General features: G+C 40.9%; 1 protein-coding gene across 1 annotated transcript in view; it reads left to right on the top strand.

Annotated features, from left to right (window-relative positions):
- Positions 1-8,228: 8,228 nt before the first annotated feature.
- PSMD11 (proteasome (prosome, macropain) 26S subunit, non-ATPase, 11) overlaps positions 8,229-22,965 on the top strand; it is a 30,082-nt gene continuing 15,345 nt past the window's right edge. The window contains 4 exon segments of the mRNA XM_008571098.1: positions 8,229-8,329; positions 10,939-11,040; positions 16,517-16,650; positions 19,317-19,395. Of these exon segments, the coding sequence (XP_008569320.1) occupies positions 8,239-8,329; positions 10,939-11,040; positions 16,517-16,650; positions 19,317-19,395 (406 nt within the window). The 5' untranslated portion in view covers positions 8,229-8,238.

Below are 22,965 nucleotides of genomic sequence, written 5' to 3'. Positions count from 1 at the left end.
GGCGCGACACTGAGGGTTGCGATCCGTTGCCGGTCACGAAAAAAAAAAAGACAAAAAGGAAAAAAAAAAAGAATGATAGTAAAATAAAGACATTTTCAGTCAAAGAGAGTTTATCACAGTCTTACACTAAAGGAGAATCATAATACAACTCAAGCACAATAAGGTGTCTGGAGGTCTAGGAAGAGGTGGCAGTGTGTGAAGGAAGGTTTTCCAAAGAAAGATGAAAAGATAATAATGACATATTTTCTTTGCTTTTTAGCGTTTTTCCCCTTTCTAGAGCTCCAATGGCAGCAAATGTGCAGAATTGAGGAGTCAGAACTAGCTTAGAACTGCTAACCTTAGCTTCCTGTCATAGGGTTGGAGGGAGAAAAGAAGAATATATACTCATATTAATAGGATAGACATTATACTATTTCCCTATTTCCTCAACTTTGGGATATAAAATGTTTAAAAAGCTCAGTGCACGATTAAGAGTTATATAAAAGAAATACTTTTGGATTAGAGGGTAGCAAGGCAGAGATTAGGGATGTGTAGCATTTTTTTTTTTTCCTTTTTGTCTTTTTTCGTGACCGGCAACGGATCGCAACCCTCAGTGTCGCGCCTGTACCGGACCGGGACCGGCAACGGGATCGCAACCCTCGGTGTTGAGTCAGCACTTCGCTCGGCCAGTGAGCGGCCAGTCTGTACGTGGGATCCGAACCCTCAGCGGGAGCGCCACCGCACTCCCAAGCGGCGCACTGTAGCAGTGCGCCACCGGGCCGGCCCCATGTGTCTTTTAAAATTTAAACTTCAACAGTTCTGTGAAGCAGTTTTTTTATTGTGGTATAACATAAAACATGTCATTTTAACCATTTTTAAGTGTGCAGTTCTGTGGTGCTAAGTACATCCTTCACATTGTTGTGCAACTATCAAGTGAAGTAGCTTTTAAAAATAATTTTACTGATGGTCAAACTTAGTCTTGAGAGTTTAAGTAATTTGATGATCAATCTTTGTCCCAGAGAATTTAAGTAATTTGATTAATAGTTAGTAGTAGAGTGAAGATTGAGCTCCATGTTTGACTTCAAATTCCATCTTTTTCTACAGCAAGTAGTCATTGCTGGAAGTAACTTGAAGGATCCTTAAAATAATCTTTAAGGATTGCAAATCTAGGGCGGGAACCTGAAGGACTTGCTGGTCTTCTATTTATTTTGGAATAAAAGGAAAGATAATAGAAGGTAGGTGGTTGGCTACATAGTGATACTGAGACCAGGATTTGGTTTTCTGGACTAATCATTTGCTTGTCTTACATATTCGTGATTTTTGCCATGTCCACATGCCATATGTATTATTTAAATTGACCTACTTTGTTTTTGTTTTTTTTTTTTAAAGATGACTGGTAAGGGGATCTCAACCCTTGGCGTGGTGTTGTCAGCACCACGCTCAGCCAGTGAGCAAACCGGCCATCCCTATATAGGATCCGAACCCGTGGCCTTGGTGTTATCAGCACCGCACTCTCCCGAGTGAGCCACGGGCCGGCCCCCTACTTTGTTTTTTAGTGTTATTTTATATCGTTATCTTCAATGGAAAGCTGGTAGTATTATTGGCCATTACTCAAATGTAACTATCAAAATAAATACAAGGAAACCTAAACTCCATCTAGATACCGTTGCTTCTTCACACTTTGTTAAAAAAAAGATAGGAAAATATTAGAGAGCCATTAAAGATACAATTACACCATGCTGAACCTTTCTTCTTGACATAAGAAGGGTTAGAAGATATTTGGAAAGGGAAGATATCACAATATTCCAAGAATGGGGACTGTGGGATGGGTGGGCCTCATGGGAGTGGAACTGGATAGTAGAAAGTTATTAGGAACTGAGGTAGCCTTCTCTGGAGGTGTTAAGATACCTTTCCATGATATTCCTGCTTCTTTCCTCTCATCTACTGAGTTTTCTCTCTACCAGTTTGGCCCCAGTTGGTTCCAAGTGACAGATTTTGATTTCAGTTCCTTTGGCTAAGTGGCTCAGTCTCTCAATCCCTCAGTTGGATTGACCCAGTAATCTTTCCAAGACAGGCCCTATAAAACCTAGGTCACTAGCTAATCTGTGATAGCCCCCCATCCTTTCCCCAATCCAATCAGCAATGGCTAAGGTGAACAAAGTTACATAGTTTAGAACATGGACATTTAGGGCAGCAGAAGTTTGTGACAAGACAGATATTAGCACTCATCATCCACAACAACTTATTGCTTGTCATTGACAAGTAAGTATTGTAAGAGTAGGGACTATAACTATAAACAAGATTGACAAGGTCCCTGCAACCTTTCAGAGGGAGATGAGCTTTAAACATGTAAAATAATAAAATTACAGATTGTGTTAAGTGCTAGGAAGGAAATAAACAGTGATGTGGTGGTTACTGGATAGAAGATGTAAAAGATTACTTATAATGGATGGCACAGAAGGCCTTTTTTGTGGAAATGGACTTTGAGCTGAAATCTGAGGGGGGAATATAAAGGCTTTGAGGTGGGAAAGAACTTAGTATGTTTGAGCCAGCTGAGCAGAGTGAATTAGGTGCAAAATGATGAGAGTTGAAGTTGGAGAAGTAGGCAGGGGCCAGATTGTGCAACACTTTGTGGACCACAGAGAGGGGGATGCTAACCAGATTCTCACAGGGCCTAGAACATTAGACACATGAAGAAAAAGTATGGAGAATCTCAAAGTGGGGATGGTGGATTAGCTCAGTTGGTTAGAGCACAGTGTCATAACAAGGTCAAGGGTTTGGATCCCTGTATCAGCCAGCTGCCAAAAAAAAAAAAAAAAAAAAGAATCTCAAAGTGGAGAAGAATGGCAAGACAAATTGAAGAGGGTGAGTGGGGGCTTTTGGTGACATTGAGAATGTCACATTTCTGAGAATGACTTACATTTCTAGTATTAAGTTTAGAAACATTGATTATCTATCAATGCACTCAATGACAGGTGACTACTAAGCAGCAGTTTGTGATCCCTGTGATATAGGTTACTTTTCAGTATTATGTAGTGAAGATGCTATAGAGAAAGAAAATAACATTCATTCAACTGTGTCCCCAGTTATTTTGTCTCATATCCTTACAACAAGTTTTTGAGCTAGGTTTTATTATTCCTGTTTTCCAGATGAGAAAACCAAAGATCAGAGAAATTAAACACATTGAAGTCAATCAATTAATAAGTGGCTGACCTAGAATTTGAAAGCAAATGTATGACTCCAAAGCCTATGGTCCTTTCATTGCATTTTCTGCTTGATGATTGTATTGGTAGTAGGGGATGGGGGGCTATCACAAATTAGCTAGTGACCTAGGTTTTATAGGGCCTGCCTTGGAAAGATTAGCTGGGTCAATCCAACTGAGGGATTGAGAGACTGAGCCAGTTAGCCAAAGGAACTGAAATCAAAATCTGTCACTTGGAACAGATTGTATTAGTCTGTTTTTGTTTCTTATAACAAAGTACATGAAACTGGGTGATTTATAAGAAAATGAAATTTATCGCTTACTGTTTCTGAGGCTAGGAAGTCCAAAGTCCATCTGGTGGTGGTGACAGTGACCCAGGGGTCTCATGTTGTAAGATGGTGTAAGCAGAGAGATCAAGGGAGGGAGAGAAAGACAGACTTTCCTCTTCTTTTAAAGCCCTCAGAACCATGCCCTTGACCACCATTTTTAATCCATTCAGTACTGCACGGTCCTACAATCCAATCACCTCTTTAAGGTTCCAACTTTCAATTACCATAATAGGATTTCCCACCCTCTTAACAGTCTCAGCAGGGGATAAGTTTCTAATACATAAAACTGGGGGGACACAATTCAAGCTTCAGGGAGTTTTTTTTTTTTTTTCCTTTTTGTCTTTTTTACTGACCGGTAATGGGATCGCACCCCTCGGTGTCACGCCCGTACCGGGGACCGGCAACGGGATCGCAACCCTCGGTGTTGCACCCGAACCGCGCTCAGCCAGTGAGCGGGAACCGGTCTTCACATGGGATCCGAACCCTCCGCGGGAGCACCGCAGCGCTCCCAAGCGGCGCACTCTCCAGTGCGCCACCGGGCCGGCCCATGCTTCAGGGAGTTTTGGGGGGACATAATTCAATCCACCACAATGATGCAATTTGAAAGATTAAGAAAAAGGTACAGCGTACATTTAGAGATCATTCTCTCGGACTTGATGTAAAGAAAGGGGATGGTAAAGGATGACTAGTACAATAAACCAGTCCTATATGCCTCTTGCTTCTCCTAGGAGATCCCTGTGTAGCTCCAAACAGTAGGGGCAGTAGGAGCTCATATATATAGTATCATTATTCATTCATGATCTTAAAAAATGTTAGAGAAGATAGTGTGGAAGTAGTAACCCTGAGGAACTTTTTCAGGAGAAAAACAAGTAGGTAATAATTAGTTGTGGTGGCAATGGTTGGAGAAAATAGAACTGTGCTGATTAATTTTATATGTTAACGTGACTGGGGTGAGGGATGCCCATACAGACAGTAAAACATTATTTCTGGGTGTGTCTATGAGGGTGTTTCCAGAAGAGTTTAGCATTTGAAATGATAGACTGAGTAAAGAAGATCACCCTCACCAATGTGGGTGGACATCATCCATTCCATTGAGGGCCTGAATGAAACAAAAAGTCAGAGAAGGGGCAAATTCTCTCTGTACTTGAGTTGAGATATCCATCTTCTCCTGTCCTTGGGCATTGGTGCTCCTGGTTCTTGGACTTGTGGATTCAGACTGGGATTTACACCATTGCCCCTCTGTTCCAATTCTTGGGCCTTCAGGCTTGGAGTGAATTACACCACTGGCTTTCCTGGTTCTCTAGCTTGCAGATGGCAGATCCATGTGACTTCTTGGCCTCTATAAGCATGTGAGTCAATTCCTGTAATAAATCTCCTTCTCCCCCCCCTCCCATATATTCGATTGGTTCTGTTTCTCTGGAGAACCCTGACTAATACAGGTACCTAGGAAACTGAGGAGATTATGCTATTGTAATAGATGTTGCTATGGTTTGAATGTTTGTGCACCCTCCCGCTATTTCATATGTTGAAAACCTAATCAATGTGATGGTATTAGGAGGTGGGGCCTCTGGGAGGTGATTTAGTCATGGGGGCAGAGACCTCCTGAATTGGGATTAGTGCTCCTATAAAAAAGGCCCAGAGAGCTGTCTTCCTCCTTCCACCATGTGAGGAGACAGCAAGAAAGTGCCATCTCAATCAGGAAACAAGCCCTCACCAGATACCAACTCTGCCAGCACCTTGATCTTGGACTTACCAGTCTCCAGAACTGTGAGAAATAAAATTCTGTTGTCTATAAGCCACCCAGTCTATGGTAGTTTGTTATAGCAGCCTGAATGGACTGAGAGATATATTGAAGGACTTGATGGGGGTACAAACTACATCCATGCCCTGTTGCATCTCCCTTCCCTTCTCCTGGATGACACCTTGGGCAAACCTAAATCTCTTTTACATCATTTGTAATGATTAAAAATCCAGTCTAGCCTATATCAAAACTTCAATTTCATATCTTATTTAAAGCTTTTCTCCTCCAATTCTTAGGCAGTTGGAAATTTGTGTTTGGTCTGCAGTTTTATTCTTTTTGTGCTCCTCCCCTCTCGCTCTCTGTTTCTGGGTCACCTCCAGGGTGAAGGAGTTTTGGAGAGAGCAGAGAAGTAGGAGAGATTATAAAAAAAAGAGGTGAGCATTTCTTACATGACAATGACACCAGAGGCAGAGACCCAGGTGCTTGTTCTTTCTCCTTTGGAGCATTTACAGGTTCTTTAGAGGTGCTGCCTATGGACCTTAAGATCCCCCTTTAGTGACTGCATCCTGAAGCCCACACTTCCAGCCTCTTATTGCTGGGTTTCCTCACCTGGCAGGTGGCCCTGTTGAGTAGTTCCCTCAAGAAGGTCCAGTATAATCTACCTTTTCAGCATCCACTTGGCCCATAAGAATCTTGCCATGCCAAACACAAGTAGTGGCTTTGCTACTTGCATTGCTGCCTTTTTTTCCTTGTCCTATCATAGAGTGTGCCAGCCAGCTTCCCTAATTCAGAATTCTGCAGGCCAGAAGTGGGTAACTTCCTTTATGAATGTGCATGAAGGCCCCAGACTCCTGGAGAGACATGTCTAGTGCACCTCAAAACTCTCACCATGGTGGTTGCACAGGGATGGGCTTTCTACTGTCAGCAAGACTCACCAGCTTGGTAGAAAGATCTGGCAGACACTCCTCATCTTTTGTAGTACCCCCTCTTTGTAGTGAGTTGAGCACTCTCTTCTCTCCTATAATGTCTTTTGAATTTTTACATCTTCCTGATTGAGGCCGGAGTTAGGTAGATGGAAGTTACAGGACTGGCCCGGTCACTTTTTAGCAAGCTTTTTGGGGAGGTAACTGGTAGCTCTTCTTTAGAAGGTGGAGATACTTATGGCCTGTTGTTCTCAGCTCTGAAGTTTTATAGTCATTAACTGTTTTAGTCCATTTTGTGTTGCTATAACGGAAATACCTGAGACTGGGTAATTTATAAGGAAAAGAAGTTTATTTGGGTTACGATTCTGGGACAGCTGCATCTGGCATGGGCCTAAGACTGCTTCTACTCATAACGGAAAGTGGCAGGCAGCTGGCGGGTACAAGCAGATCACATGGTGAGAGGGAGCAAGAGAGAGGAAGCAGGAGAGAGAGAGAGAAGGTGCCAGGGTCTTTTAAACAACAAGCTATCGTGGGAAATGATAGAGAACTCACTCATTTATCCCCCCTCCTCCAGGGAGAGCATTAATCCATTCATGAGGGATCCGCCCCCATGACTCAATCAGTTTCCAATACTGCCACATTGGGGATCAAAATTCCACATGAGTTTTGGAGGGGACAACACATCCAAACTGCGTCATTGACATTGTAGTACAATATCATTGCACACCAGATTGAGAAGGGAGGAATGCCTTTTTTGAGCAAAGAAAGTTCCAGTTTTTCACTGAGATACATGGAATCTCAGAGTTAGGAGAAATTTAGAAGCCTTTTATTTAATCCAACTCTCTATCAAAGTCATGAATCCTGTTTACGACTTTATGTTTTCATTTGAACACACCTAGGAATTAGAAATGCGATCCCTATTAAAAAAAAAAAAAAAGAAATGCGATCCCTAACTGTCAGATCTCAGCTCTGCCAATGACTGTTTGATCTTCATCAACTCACTTAAATCCCCTCAGTTTTCTCATCTATTAAAGGGGAGTAATAATACCTTCTTCACAGAACACAGTTGGGAGGATAAAAGGAAATATATAAATTGCCTAATCCAGTCACAGAGGAGTGAAATGTTGGTTCCCTTTATAGGTCTTTTTATAGGACAGCATATTTCATTTTTGGATTGTCGTCACCCAGAGAGAGGTCTTCCTTATGTAGAACCGCCTCCATACAGTTTTAGCACCTTCTTTAACTCTCAGTGGTCACACAGAATATCTTTTTTACTTCTACTTGACATCCTCACAGATATCTGTGGTTTTAGTTGAAGGAAGTGGAGATATGGGGAAGGAAAAAATCCAGTTTTTCTTTTATTTGAGTTGGGGAGCTGGGGTGAGACTTCTGTGTGACTCCCAAGAGCTGTGTGTATTGAGTGAATGGGGCAAAGATGATATTTCATTCTATAACGTCAGCGGTGTCCCAAGATTGAATGGGCTGCTTGGGAAAGACAGTTGTCTCTGACGCTGATGGGTTTAATTACAGTCTGGCTAGCATTCTGTAGCATTCAAGCCTGGAAAGTGTGTGTGTGTCGCACAAGTGTTAGAGACTAGAGCGCATTTGAATGGTGCTATTCTATGCCTCATAGCGAGCGCTTTATAAGGTCGCTTATTACCCTGAATGAATGGCTAAACGTGGAAGCTACAAAGACAGCCAAATAGCTTTCATACCTAGCCAGGTACTCAAACACTCCTCTTAAGGGTGAGTGAGAGGAGTCCGAATTAAGAGGCCACTTTCGGGATGGGTTGGGACAAGCCTTGGGCTCCAGTACTTGGGCACCGCCTCTTTCGATCGCGGCCGGCCGCTAGGCGGAGCTGGGGAGCTTGCAGCCCACCTGCGAGGCGACCCTGCTCGCTCCCTCAGCGGGCACCCCTCGCCCGGCGGAGAGACTACAACTCCCGGAGTGCTCTGGGAGTGGGGCGGGGGGGCTGAGAGAGGGGAGGGATGCGAGGGCGGGCCTTCCGGGTGTGTGTTTCCGGCGTCGGCGGCCGCGGCCGGGGACGGTGTGAGAGCGGTAAGATGGCGGCAGCGGCGGTGGTGGAGTTCCAGAGAGCCCAGTCTCTACTCAGTACCGACCGGGAGGCCTCCATCGACATCCTCCACTCTATCGGTAAAGGTCGCCGCGCTGCCTCCTCGGCCCCAGTGGCCCAGCTCTGCCTGTGTTAGTCGGCGGCAGCGGAGAGGGGCCAGGCTAGCAGGCTCTGGTGCTGCTGACTCACTGTGTGTGAGAGGGGGGCCGGGCCGGGGGCACAGGCCGCTTGGAGCTCCCCGGAGCCCCTTGGGTCCCACTCCGGTGGGAAGCTCTGAGGCAACCCCCGCGTCCGTTCGCCGGCTGCTGACTCACGGTGGTCTCAACGTGGGTTGGGACAGTGGGCCGAGTCGGGCCCCCTATCCCTCCCCAGCCTGGTCTCCCGCTCTGGCACGGGACCGGGAGCAGTGCCGGCTGGCGGGCCTCTTGCGGACTGGTCTGGAGTCTCGAGTCCAAAGGCCCTAGTGAAACCCGCTCGGGACAGGCATTTCCCGCCGTTGTTATCAGCACAGCCTGCCCGGGGTGGGAGCGCTCGCGCTCGCTGGTTGTCTTGGAGTTTCCTTCTACGGGACGCTGGAAGCTGCTACTTCTCTCCCGCCCCGTACCGGAAGGCTCCACGAAAGGAGGGCCTCTTTCTGAATTTGGGAAATTGAGGGGTGACACACAGTTCAGATTGGCGTTTGGTTTGAGGAGATGGCCGACACGTTCCTCTGCCCTGTGTAGGGTGTAAGAGCGAGGTGTTGGGGTGGGACTGCCCGGCTAGAAGAGGTGACTAATCGTCCCAGTCTCCCCTATAGAGGTTGGAAGTGAGTTCAGTGAGTGTGTTGTCAGCCGCGGAGTTCAGGGAACTGTTGGAACCGGCCGGCTGCATATTGCCGGAAACAATTCAAGAATGTTTTCTTAACACTAGTATGATTGTCTCAAACTTGCACACAATAGGAATACTGAAATGGGAGCCCCCGCCAGTTGCTTCCAACTGCTTTCTACTGGGATTCAGGTGTGAACAAAAATAAAAAATACATTGATGGTGACAGAGAAGGCTTTTAATGTTCAATCATAAAGGGTTCCGTTAGGGCGTGGGCTAGATCTTTACTGCACATGTAATAATGTGATCTTTTTAATGTTGCTTGAGAAGATTTGAATAGAATCAACAAGTAGTATGAGAATGCATGCGTATGTGGGACTTCCAGGATGTTGGCATTTATGTTGACTTTGTCGAATTTTGGTACCCCAGACCTGCATGGAGAAAGGACAATGACAAGATCTTGATGCCTTTATCTTTGGGGGTACTAGGGAAGGAGAGGAGGTGGGGGTCAGGATGCATCTTTGAATGAATGATAGTGGTAAGGGGTGTTTCATTTTGAAGTTCCGATCTTAAATCAATTACGATTGCAGAACCAGAGTTATCTCAGTCACTGTTACATATGTATTTTTATTCTGTGAGTACACACTAACATTTAGAACTAATGTGAGAAGCATGAATTTTAATTTTTTTGTGCCTCGTGCCTAATATTTTGTCTTTCATAAAGTAGAAATTATGGTAACCATTACGATTAGATCATTTCTTGGTTGCCCGCTGTACTAAGAGAGAGTTTCCTGAAAGCTTCACTGTTAGAGCAAGCTTGAGTCATGATGGTTGACAGCCTTACTTTTTCCAGACTCCATCATAGAGTATCAAAGTCTTGGTTTTTGTCAAGTCACGATGCTTTGTTAAGAAAAGTGATAACTAGTGATGATTACCAAAATTATCACCACGAACTTGGAGAGACTATTGGATGTTTGAGTGTTAGAATAGTTATTAGTATTTGGAAGTGGGACAGGGAACACAAAGTTGTTTTAACAGGACATGAATTCATTATAAAGCAGCAGTCTCTCCAAAGTGTAACTTAACTGTTCAGGATCATGCTGGAACTTTGATAGGGTTGTTTATCCTGAATGGCTTTATAGAACTGCTTATCCCTAACACACCCGTCAGCTGAGGCTTTACCTAAAGTTTATTGAAAGGGTTTTTGCTTCATAGTTATCAGTAGCTTGGTCATTTGATATTAATTTGTGGCAGGTAAATACATAGGTATGTTTAAATATCTTCACATAACATAGTAACTAGCATGAGGCTTTGTTTTAATTTTGCTTTAACCAAATGACCACAACAGAAATCTCAGTGTGTGTGGGTAAGGGAAATTCTTTTTTTTTTTTTTTCCCTTTTTGTCTTTTTTCGTGACCGCAACGGATCGCAACCCTCAGTGTCGCGCCCGTACCGGACCGGGACCAGCAACGGGATCGCAATCCTCGGTGTTGCGCCCGCACCTCGCTCAGCCAGTGAGCGGCCGGTCTGTATGTGGGATCCGAACCCTTGGCGGGAGCGCCACCACGCTCCCAAGCGCGCACTGTAGCAGTGCGCCACCGGGCAGGCCCATAAGGGAAATTCTAATGGATGGAATGAAAAGGCACATTTAAAATCAGAGAGCAATCTATTTTTTATGGCTTGCTTGGGGCATGTCCTACATATACATGATCATTTTATTTTTTTCTTGTTTAGAGGTGTTCATGTGTGTGTGTGTTTAAAGCTCTTTAGAATTTGGTTTTTGGTAAATATGAGTTTGTATTGGGTCTTATGAGGGTGAAATTTCTTTCAGTCTTCATTTTTTTTTTGTGAGAATCTTAAGAGGGTTTGTATTTTTCTCTCCCAGTGAAGCGTGACATTCAGGAAAACGATGAGGAGGCAGTGCAGGTCAAAGAGCAGAGCATCCTGGAACTGGGGTCTCTCCTGGCGAAGACTGGACAAGCTGCTGGTAAGTGCTACAAACGGGTTGTACCTGAAATGCTTTTACCTGAAAGGCTGGGTGAAGTCACTGTTTTCTGTTGGAGTGAAGGAACGTGGTATTGAATCTATACATTCATTTAGTTGGTAGTATAATTCAGTTTTCTTTTCTTTTCTTTTTTGTCTTCCTGTGTTATTTCCACAATGCTATCTTCAACAGTTTATTTTCTTAGCAACTAGTTGAGCTTCAGTTTTTTTAACAGGAAGTTAAGTGGCCTTTAAATTCAGTTCTTTCTTGGTAGAGATTTGTCCTGCAGGTGAGGGAAAATCCTATTTTGTTGGGATATAGTGATCTGTGATTTATTTCTGGGTTTTGAATTCCCACTGGATTCCCTTACATAGGGACGGCATTAGTCTTCAGTGATTTTACTGAGCCACTCTATATATATTGTATATATGTAGATAATAACTTTAGGCCCCTGATTTGAAAATGATTAGGGATTTTACCTCCAAGTGGCTTACTGTCCTTCTTTTCTGATACCGAATGAGTAAGACATTACATGGAGCCTTCTCCGTTGTATCTAGGACTTTGTACATATCGTTGTTCAAACATTCTAGTTGCGATTGAACTGTTGACTGGGTAGACTGGAGATGATATTCTGATGATGGGTGTGTCCTTGGAATGAGGAGAGAGTCCTGTTGACCAGGAGGGCCTTTGACCAGTAAAGTGGTAATAGTATTTAGAGAGAAATCTGCTTGAAGTTAAAATAGGTGATTTTTGTCAACTTTAATGTGAAGTGGATTAAGCGCTGGTGAGTCACCTCATGAATTTCCCCCAAATTATGTTGTTACCAAAGAAAATAATGGGGATAAGTTGGCAAAACTTTTTGAACATGAGAACTAAGATCTTTTCCAATTAAGGGTAACCAATTTATTAATTATTAGGCTCAATCATTAGAAAGTTGAGTAAAGGTGAATGAAATTATGAGGATGTGTTTACATGGGTCTTGTATATTATTTAAAATATTGTTTTATTTATTTATTTTTATTTATTATTTTTTTAAAAAGATGACCGGTAAGGGGATCTTAACCCTTGACTTGGTGTTGTCAGCACCGCGCTCTCCCAAGTGAGCCACAGGCCGGCCTCTAAAATATTGTTTTAACTAGCTCTAATAAGAAGAATCATGCTTAATGGGTTTTGGGTGCTAACTATGAACAACATAGTTATTCTTTTAAGCACACAGATGGTTTAGCTTATCCAGTCCTCTAAATGACTTGGAGTAGATACTCTTATCTTTTTACATATGAGAAAACTGAGCACAGAAACAATATAAATGACTTACTGAAGTTCACTCAGGTAGTAACTGGTAGACCTAGGATTTGAACCCATGTAATCCCACTTCAGAGCTCATAGCCTCATGGCATAATGGTGATTGCTTTTCTATAGTTTCTACTTATGGATTGTCAGTGGTGGGTAGTGGAATTTTCATCTTAGGCTGACTTCTCTCCTGTTTAACACATGTATGGATTCCTTTTGCCTGTCAGTTAATTCGAGCTTGGGGGTTCCAAAACAGTATGACAATTAGTCCTTGCAAAACACAATTAAGAAGATAATTTTTCTGAAAGAATTATAAAGCCAGGTAAAGCGATTTAAGATTTTTCTGATGTTGAAATATTCAAGTCTCTGCTTTCCTTCAGTGGCATGGATAATTAAAAGCAATGTGTGGTATGTAATCAGAGCTTCAGTAATTTTTGTCCAAAAATAACTGCTTTGCTTGAAATTCTTATTTCGTGCTTATTCTCTCCTTATTCCTTTTCCTCCTCACCTTATGATGGAAGTTTAGGAGTGTACTGCTCAACTTATTGGAATTTAATAGGTGAATTATAGGGACTTTCAAAAACTTTCCTATGTTGCTTATTATTTTCTAAGAAAGTTGGATGACTTATAGGTATACAGAATAGAAAACTAAAGGAAGTCTTGGGGCCTATGTTCATTTACCTGTCTTTGCTGTTAAAAATTGATAGATTTGTATTGTTTTTTTCCTTTGATTTTGAGCTCCCTGAGAATGGAAAATATGTCCGTTCCATTAATCTCTAATTTTGTTTTATTATGCACTTAATATGTGCCTAGTACTGTGCTAAGTACTCCACACAAAAAATTTAAGGTAAGGGTTCCTGACCAACAAGTCACTTGGGGATTAGTGAATAAGACGATGTCTCATGTTTAATAGTGATTGTAAGTAGTGATGAGCATCATCAGATATGATGCCTAGGCTTAGTTTCTGCAGATTTCATAGCCTGAGACGTAAAAGGAATCTGTTGAGTTCTGTGAGCTTGTAACAAGGAAATTCTGATCATATAATTGCAGATAATCCCTGTAAGAATAGGAGAAAGAAGTCAGTATGATTTTATGGAAATTTAAAAAAATTAACTTAGTTTGTATGAAAATGGAAAGAAACAGGACATATAACCAAGAATGAATATAAAATGGTAGTAGACTAAAAGGGAAAATGAACTGAATCTCTTGAAAAATGGCAACTAAGAGATCATTTGTTTCTCTGTTGGGGTAAAAAGAATAACACTCAGTGTTTAGAGAAAATGTTATGCTAGCACGTGCTAGAGAAAGGCAGACTGCTTAGCTCATGTTTCGCTTTTGCCTTTTCTGGGAAGAAAAATGGTTTTCAAACTGAAAAAGATAGTAACATCAGAAAGAAAGAATTAAAGGCAAGGTAGGTGAGAGAAGAGAGAGCAGATAGTCTCTTTAAGTTCAAGTCTCTAGGCTCTGACAATTTCTGACTTTAGTATTAAAAAAAAAATCCTAGCAGATATAATTATACAGCCACTTATTATTCTGAGAAAAATCATGGAGGATGGAGAGGTGGTTGGAAACTGAGGACATGCAAACGTTATTCCACCTTTCAAAAAAGTAATGAATAGATCTAGTAACTACAAATGGTAACAGCAGTGAAGTTCTGGGGCAGATTATTTGATAAGGAGATATTAATCACCTAAAACAGTGGGTTTATTGGTTTATTATGAACAGATTATTCCAAACTCACCTTAGTTCTTTTTGGTTAGCCTTATCAGACCGGTAGATTTGCAGGGCGCTGCCTGCCACCTGTTTTAGTATATAAAGTTTTATTGGAACATGGACATGCACATTCATTTCCATATCATCTATGACTGCTTTTGCACTACAATGCTTGAGTTGAGTACCTGCCACTGAGACCATATAACCTGCAAAGCCAAAGATATTTACTCTCTGGCCCTTCACAGAAAAAGTTTGCAAATCCTGGAGTAGAGGGATGATATAGACTACATATCTGAGGTAAGCAGGGTGTTTGAACATTTGCCATAATATTAATATGACAGGTACTTGTTATGGATTTACAATGGACTGAGTAACTATCTAAAACATGTTAATAAAGGGATCATTTGTCAACCTGGAGGAAGTCTTTAGCGTCATGTCATAGGGCACTTCCGTGTTTTTCTGGTCTGCATCTGGCATCATAGTTAAAGTCATTTCAGAAGGCATGCTCATTTTTGTAGATGACTGAGTACAATAGAGGACAGAATTAAGATTCACAGTTATTGCCAAAGCCGGGAAGATTAAATTTAATTGTGGTGAGGATAAAGTTGTATACTTTAAGTATTTATCAAAACAGAGGAAGGTGAGGAATTACCTGTCTCGACAGTAGTATGTGCAGAAAAGACCTCGATGGACTCACCCTCCAGAACAAACTAGAATGCTATTGGAAAAAGTGAAATATGCTGTTTTATATTACGTGTGGTGGCCAGATCAAGAGAACTTAAGCCTTCTGCTTTACTGACGTATGCTACCTGGAGCATTGTTTTCAGTTCTGGGTATCACAGCATAAAGTAGTACTTTCACAAACTAAAATTTGTTTAGAGGAGACCAAGTAAGGAGGTAAATAGTCTAGAAACAAGGACATTGAAGGAACGGTTGAAATAGCTGAAGGTGTTTAGCTTGGGGAAGGGGAAAGTTAGACATAAATGATAGTTATCTTTAAATATTTGAAGCCATTTGGAAGGAGGTATAGATTTGTGTTTTAAAAAAGAACAATTTGGTTTGACCAGCATTGGAATAGGCTGCTTTCTGAACATTTCTGTCACGAGAAATCAATCAGAATTGTTCAGGCATAGTAGGAAATACTGTGGGAGAAGGGACATTGCACTAAACTGCTTTAAAAAAGCTATGATTATGTAATATAAGTGAAATAAATGCAAAAGGAATTTGAGGGGAAGAAATCATTGTAGACTGGAGTTATCATGGAAAACTCAAAAGGACTGGACCTAAAAGGTTATCTAAGATTTACATAGGTAGAGAGGATAGGAAGATATTTCAGATGGGATTGTGGCATGAGTGTGGCTTGAAAGCAGAAGTGAATAGCCTGTGTGGAGTCGATGGGGTGGCAGAATGGGAAAAAGTCTTAGACATTGGGAATCAAAGGTCAGTACTGGGGAGTGAAAGGAAAGATAAATTTTTCCACTCTGTATAAAGTTCTTTTAGTACCTGACACAGTCCCATGTATCCTCTGATAATTCAGGCAGAGGAGAATTTCAGGACCCTGAATTAGCATCCTCAGGAGAGTGAGGTTTACTTGCCCTGAATTGGAGTTCTCAGGAGAGTGAGTCTACAATTGGAGAATATTAAAGAGGTAGTGGCACTAAAGTAATTTTAACCTACATCACCACAATACTTCATCAGTTGTTTAGTTGAAACATTCTCTGATTTTTAGCAAATGACAAGCACATCTCTAGTTTGTTGTTCCTAAAGACACTTTCTTAGAATTTCTGTACTTCCCTCCATGGTAGACACCTTTTTTTTGGTCATAGTTTAAGACAGGTTTTGCAGATTAATTAGGAATTTTAAAAGGATATACTAGAACTTCAAGGGCAAAACACCCTGACTTCTCTGTGAAAAGTTTATTCACAAAGGTGCCAGGGAAGTAGTTATTGCTTAAAGGCTAAACTGGAAAGTACTGTGGAAAGGGAGGGAAAAAGGAACCTGGAATAGAAAACCTCTGTCTGTTTAACACAAACTGCTAAGGCAGACTTGGAAGTTTATGATCATGTTACTCCTATAACCTGATTATATTTATTGGTTGTGAGGAAGGGATTTTTGTCTAAGGTGGGTAGGGGCACAGCATATTTCATGTTCTAGAAAACTACTTTTTGAGAGTGTGGATACTTTGCTGTTTATTCTTTCATTAAGATGGAATGAGGCAGAGATATGAGCTTATCCTGGGCCTTCATAGTAATCCAGTGGCTGAATGGGGAATGGAATACAAATTTGTTGTATGATGTTAACTTACTTTTGCTATTCTGTTACCTGCTGGGAATGCTTTAAATTCATAGTAAGTTTCATTTAGTCTGAATCCAGTGATGTAGGTAGATTTTTATGATTTGGGGTTGGTTTTTTTAAATGGGTATTTTGTCCCTAACATTGATGTTTACTTTTCCTTTCTGAATTGCCTTTCACACAGAGCTTGGAGGACTTCTGAAGTATGTACGACCCTTCTTAAACTCCATCAGCAAGGCTAAAGCAGCTCGTCTAGTCCGATCTCTTCTTGATCTGTTTCTTGATATGGAAGCAGCTACAGGGCAGGAGGTAAGCTATATTAAGGACAGAAAGTAGACAATATGGAAAAAAAGTCTGTTTAAGTGAAAGAAAAGCCTGCCTACACAGTGGTACTAATGTGGAAGGGACAGCTGGGAGGACAACTCAGGACTTATCATGTCAGTTTCTCTTTGTTACAGGGCATTTGATACTTTGGGTCTGTTCCATGCTTTGCTTTGTAAATGGAGATTGTCAGTGGTCCCTGGAATCCTCATTACATCAGGGTCACAAACTGATTCTTGTCTTTGAGGTATTGTATTGCCACACCTTTGTAATGTTTTCTGTGTCTGTGGTACCATTCATCTTGTGTCACAAAGCTCCTTGTGAGCACTAATTAAGTCTTGTGGCATCCCTTCTTGGCATGTTTTGTACTGCTTTTATTGAGGGGTGAGCATCCATCTGTTTGTGTTTCATGTGTATGGAAGTGACTCTGGTGTTCTTGTACATGTCCTCTACCAGTTCAGACTAGACCCTGAGCTGTATTGAAGAGTGCTTCTCTGGAATCGCTGAACCTTTTCCAAGGTTTTCAAAGATAGCTGTATTTTCTGTAATTCAGGAGGGGAGACATATCAAAATTAGAAATAATTCTGTAAAAAGTGGAAGATTCAAGCAGGATATATTATAGTTGCTTGAATCTGTTTGTAGGAAGAATATAGTTATTGTCTTTCCTATAGATATATTGATCAGTACTTACTGAGTGCCAGCTATGTGTTAGGCACTATTGTAGGTACTGGGGATATAGTTGTAAAAACACACATTCACTGCTGTCATGAAGATTATATTTTAACGGGGAAGGCAGGCAATAAATACATGTAGAAAATATCAGATAGTATAAGGGCAGAGGTTCAAATTGCTAGTTGGTTGTATATATAATTGTTTGCTGTAGCCTGCGTGGGTGTACAGGTAAAAGGTATGAATGAAAGGCCTCAGTAGCATATTGAGTGATAGTAAGGAAGTTTAGAAACTTAGGATACATGGATCCCATGTTGGAATCATGTTTTTTGTAAAACTTGGTTTCTTGCCTTAATGTTTCTTTGAAGCCTAGTTAGTTTAAACACTTTAAACTAACTTTATTTTTAGAAAATTCATTTGCAGACTATTCTTAAATTAAAATTTGTTTCTGGCAGAATTGTGTTTCATGTTAGTAGGTCAACACAGTAGATGGCTGCCTTTTGAACCAGAGTATCAGAATTATTTTTATAAATAAATTAAAAGGAAAAGTGGTATTTATTAGGGGTATTAGTTTTATGTAACCCTTACTTCTTACTTTTTTTTAAAAATGTGCTTTGCTCTTATGAAGTGGTGCCATCTTTTGTTTGAAATATAGTACCTTAGAATAGGCCGACCAATAAATTTTAGTTTGAAACCAACCAATAAATGTTACTTGGAACTTTTTAAGCAGAAAAAATAATTATTCAGGCTGCTTCTTTGCACTCTGAACTCTCAGAATTTGTCCCTTCCCATAACAGAGCTGACTCAGTGTGTAGAACTGCATTTGTTTAATGATCAGTTCTATTCCTTTGTGGAAATCTATTCAAATCATAATTTAGTTCTCTCTTATATTTGGCCAGTGGGATTTACTGGCCTTTGTCATGTGGCTCTGTGTCTGGTTAGGCCCTCCCTAACTGTGTTTGTACATTGCTGTTGTTTATTGCACATTACATCTGTCAAACAGAGACCTTTCTTCCTTTTCCTAGGGTGAAAGGAAGTACTTTTAGGTGCTGTGTCATTTTATCATCAGTGTCATTTTAGTGTTAGGTAAAGGCTGTTTTTTTAAATGGTTGGCAGTTTAGCTTTTATCAAGAGCCAGAGTCTCATTTCACTAAGCAGGACTTCTTTTAACAATTTTTATGTATTATATGTTATTTGCTTTTTTTGGAACAAATTATGAACCATCTAGATTGTCTCACCGGTACCTCCTACACAATGTGGCCAACCTCAACGTCCAGCCATTTTAAAAATTCTGTCAGTTCAACTTTCTATACTGTCTGCTCCACTTTTGTATTTGTTCTCACTTTACAACTGCCATCTAGTTTGCTTCTTAATTGTTTTTTCAACCATTGCAAAAGCCTCATTCCACCCTGTATATTACCCTATCTTAACAATTAATGCTCTGATCATTTTATTTCTATCCCTGATCTCCCCCAGCTTGGACCTTCAGTGGTTTTCCATTGACTGCAGAATTAGGTATTTCAGTTTTTCTGTAGTACAACATACTGCAGTCTGATCTGGTGCTCTACTAAACATACCCAATGTGTCAGCCATGTTGGATGCGTGACTGCTGAACAAGCCCTGTATGTTCCTCATGCTGTGCTTCACCCTTCCACATTCTCACCTCAAGTTCCTTGTCCTCTGAAACTTTCTTTTTAATGTTATCTTAACTCTTTCAGTGACTCACATTCTATTTTGTGCATGTTATATTTCTGATTACTCTGCCTTGTATGACAGTTACTTGTACATTTGCCTTATCTTCTTTACTGTTATATACAGCTGACGCTTGAATAATGCAGGGATAGGGGTGTTGACCCATGCACAGTCCAAAATCCGCATATCTACCTTTTGACTCCTCTACAACTTAACTATTAGTAGCATACTATTGACTGGAAGCCTTACTGACAACGTAAACAGTTGATTAACACATTTTGTATGTTATATGTATTATATACTGTATTCTTACAATAAAGTAAGCTAGAGAGAAGAAAACATTATTAAGAAAATCATAAGAGAAAGTACTCTACTGTATTTGTTGATACTGTAAGTTTATATCATGTTTACAAGAACAATCGTCTGTCTAATATTTATTGAAAAAAATCCACGTATAAGTGGACCCATGAAGTTCAAACCCATGTTCAAAGGTCAACTGTAATCTCATTCAGGTGAAGCATTCTATATGTGGCAGCACCACAGGGCCTTCCTCATTCCCAAAGTTCAAATTCCTTAACCGTGGCTACCTCTGGCCACATCCACTATACTAGTATCCCTTTTACTTTCTTTACACCTGTAATACTGGCTTTGCCATTTAAACTGTTCTGGCCTTGGGGCATTTATGTACATCTGGATTGCTCTCAGCCTGTTCTTAACATGGATTTTTCTCTTTATATTATTTCAAGTCTTTGCTCATGTCTTACTTCCTCAGAGTCCTTCCTTGATCCACCTATCTAAAATACCCTATCTCTGCTTATTTTTCTTCATATTTATTTTACTTATTTAACATCTGTTTCCTCTTTAGACTATAAGTTCCATGAGGATAGCTACTTTGTCCTATCATTGCTGTATCTCTGGCACTTAGAGTAGTTTGGCTCAAAGGAGCTACATAACTAATATTTACTGAAGGAATGTATGGACTATGCCTTCCCCATGGTAGATGCTCAGAGAATATTTTGTTGGATTAAGATCCAAGTTTATTGAATTGAGTTGTAAGCATGGATTGTTGTTACTATATTTGTCTAGGTGATTCAGGGTCTCTGACATGGGGAAATTGGATGTAGTCTTCATTCTTGGTTCTTTTAAAATTCTTTGATTGGGTGATGGGAAAGAATAGAGCAGGAAGTTATAAGTGGATCACTATCATAGTGTTAAGGCCTGAGGCAAAATAGGAAGTTTCAGAACATTGTTAAGAGAGCTAGAGTTCTGTGTTAAGGAGTTTAGTACCAAGAGTATGAGGGAGAGGATTTTTCCTTGCCTGTTTCTGTCTGGGGATAAGTCAGATATATCTACAGAATAATCTTCAGCTTGCTGTATTCCCAAAGTTGATACGATTCAGATTAAGATTTGGTCATTTACAGTGCTAAGGTTTGGAGCCTAGAAAGTGAGGACATATGTGGGGGGAGTGAGGAAGGGAGGTAGGCACGGGGAGGGGACTTAGAAAATAGGGTAAAGAGGAGAAAAAGAAGGCCGAACAGTGAATGGAACTTCCAGAATTAACCTTACCTTCCAGGGATCTCTAAGGACTTGCCTCTGGAAAGCCATTTTTTGGTGTAGTCTGCTCAGCTGAAGCACATTTTAAGAAACCTTACATCAGAAATCATGTTATCTAAATAGTTTCAATGTAGGGCCGGCCCGGTGGCACACTCTAGTGCGCCGCTTGGGAGTGCGGCGGCGCTCCCGCCGAGGGTTCGGATCCCATGTGGAGACCGGTTCCCGTTCACTGGCTGAGCGCGGTGCGGGTGCAACACCAAGGGTTGCGATCCCGTTGCCGGTCCCTGGTATGGGCGCGACACGGAGGATTGCGATCCCGTTACCAGTCAGTAAAAAAGATAAAAAGGAAAAAAATAAAAAATAGTTTCAATGTAAAAAAGGGGTTTGTAATAGAGAATTTCAGATTTGAAATAATAGTTGTTTTTTGCTACACAGTAATTTAAAGGTTTTTAAAAATTTTTTAATTTAAAAAATTTTTATGGTTAAGTGTATTGATTTAAAACTTAAATATCTAATTTTGACCACATCAAGCTTTTGTACCCAAGTAAGGGCCTTCCTCCAGAAGCATGGGCTGCTTGTATTCCAATCCCCTTTCCTATCAGTCATTGTTAACATTAACAAAGCACAAAGCCTCTCAAGCAAAATAGCTATGTAGCAAGGGCAGTGGCCTTTTAAAATTTTCCTTGGAACTAAATTGTTGGTTCCACCAATTACAAACTTAGATAACGCAGATCATGTACTCTATAATTGATAACAGTTATCCAGTTCATGTTGCAAAAAATTCTTGCTCTAGGAGAAATGTCTGTATTGACCTTAACTCATGGCTGGGTTGAGGTAAAAAGAGCACTGGAGGTAGGGACAAATTGTGATCCCAGCAGCTGATATGTGACATTAGGTGAGTCACTTAATATCTGGACTATCAGGGAAATGTGGGCAGGTAAGATGATGGAGTAGAATTTAGTATTTCTTAATTAGGGATATACTGTAGAGTGGGCAAGCTCTATTCCACATTACTGAAGCAGGAGCCCAGGCATTCCTTTTTGTTGTTGTTGTAAACTTTTTATTGAAGTGTAACTTACACACAAACGCAAGTCCCAGACGTTCATTTTTGTGTTGTTTGAAAAATTTCCCTGGATAAAACTATGACGGGCATTTCTTAGTCCCCCAAACCATGAAAGACTAACGACTCTTCTATTTTCTTTACTAAAAATATTCAGCACGGTATTTTCTATTCCATTCATATCAGAGATCTTGCTTTGATTTTAGCTTTTCAGGACCTAATTAAAAACTCTGAAATTGTCTTTTTTTTTAAAAAAAGATGACCGGTAAGGGGATCTTAACCCTTGACTTGGTGTTGTCAGCACCACACTCACCCAGTGAGCAACTGGCCATCCCTATATGGGATCCGAACGCATGGCCTTGATGTTATCAGCACCGCACTCTCCCGAGTGAGCCACGGGCCGGCCCATAAAAACTCTGAAATTGTGATTGTCTTGCTTTTATTTTAGATTTTGGTTCTGACTTATTTTGGTAGAATTTTTATGTTTGTCAAGTTTAGAGTTAGAGGTTAGGTGGCCACCAGGGGGCTCTAATGAGGAACTGTAAATATTTTGTTGAATCTCTTAGTGATGAATCCTCCAAATAATGTCATCCATCAATTTATTTACTGAACTTGAACTTAGGATCTTAAGGCAGAAGATCTTGCCAGTTTGGATTATGTCCCTTTAGTTTTCCCTCCTTACTGAATCTCTTAAGAGAATTTTGTATTTATATAAAAACCTGTTGTATTAGCAGTTCTCTGTGAAGCTCAGTTTCTCATTTCACTTTCTTATCTTATGCACTGATTAGTAACCTTAATACAAAACTTGCAGTAACATAAGTGATATAATATCTGTAGTACTTAATATGTACTCTGTCAAAGCTAATATGTCAAGAACACCTGATGGCATTCTAGACTACCTAGCACAGAACACCGCTCTAAATCAGTTACTGTGCACCTTACATCACTGCTTGGGTGGCAGATAGAACTGGGGGTTAAGAGTGCCTTTTTTTAAATAACAAATTTTATTTTATTTATTTTTGACAGCTGGCAAGTACAAATTTTTTTGGTGGGGTGGCTGGCTAGTATGGAGATCCAAACCCATGAGCTTGGTGTTACAAGGCTGCACTCTAATCAACTGAGCTAACCAGCCAGCCCCAGCCAGCCCCAGAGTATCTTTTTTTTTTTTTTTTTTTCCTTTTTGTCTCTTTTTTCGTGTCCGGCAACGGATCGCAACCCTCAGTGTCGCGCCCGTACTGTACCGGGACCGACAACGGGATCGCAACCCTCGGTGTTGCTCCCGCACCTCGCTCAGCCAGTGAGCGGGAACCGGTCTGTATGTGGGATCCGAACCCTCG

Source organism: Galeopterus variegatus, unplaced genomic scaffold (assembly GCF_000696425.1).
Source record: "Galeopterus variegatus unplaced genomic scaffold, G_variegatus-3.0.2 Scaffold660, whole genome shotgun sequence".
NCBI lineage: Eukaryota > Metazoa > Chordata > Mammalia > Dermoptera > Cynocephalidae > Galeopterus > Galeopterus variegatus.
The sequence above is the reverse complement of the archived record's forward strand: the minus strand, read 5'-3'. Positions and strand labels throughout refer to the sequence as shown.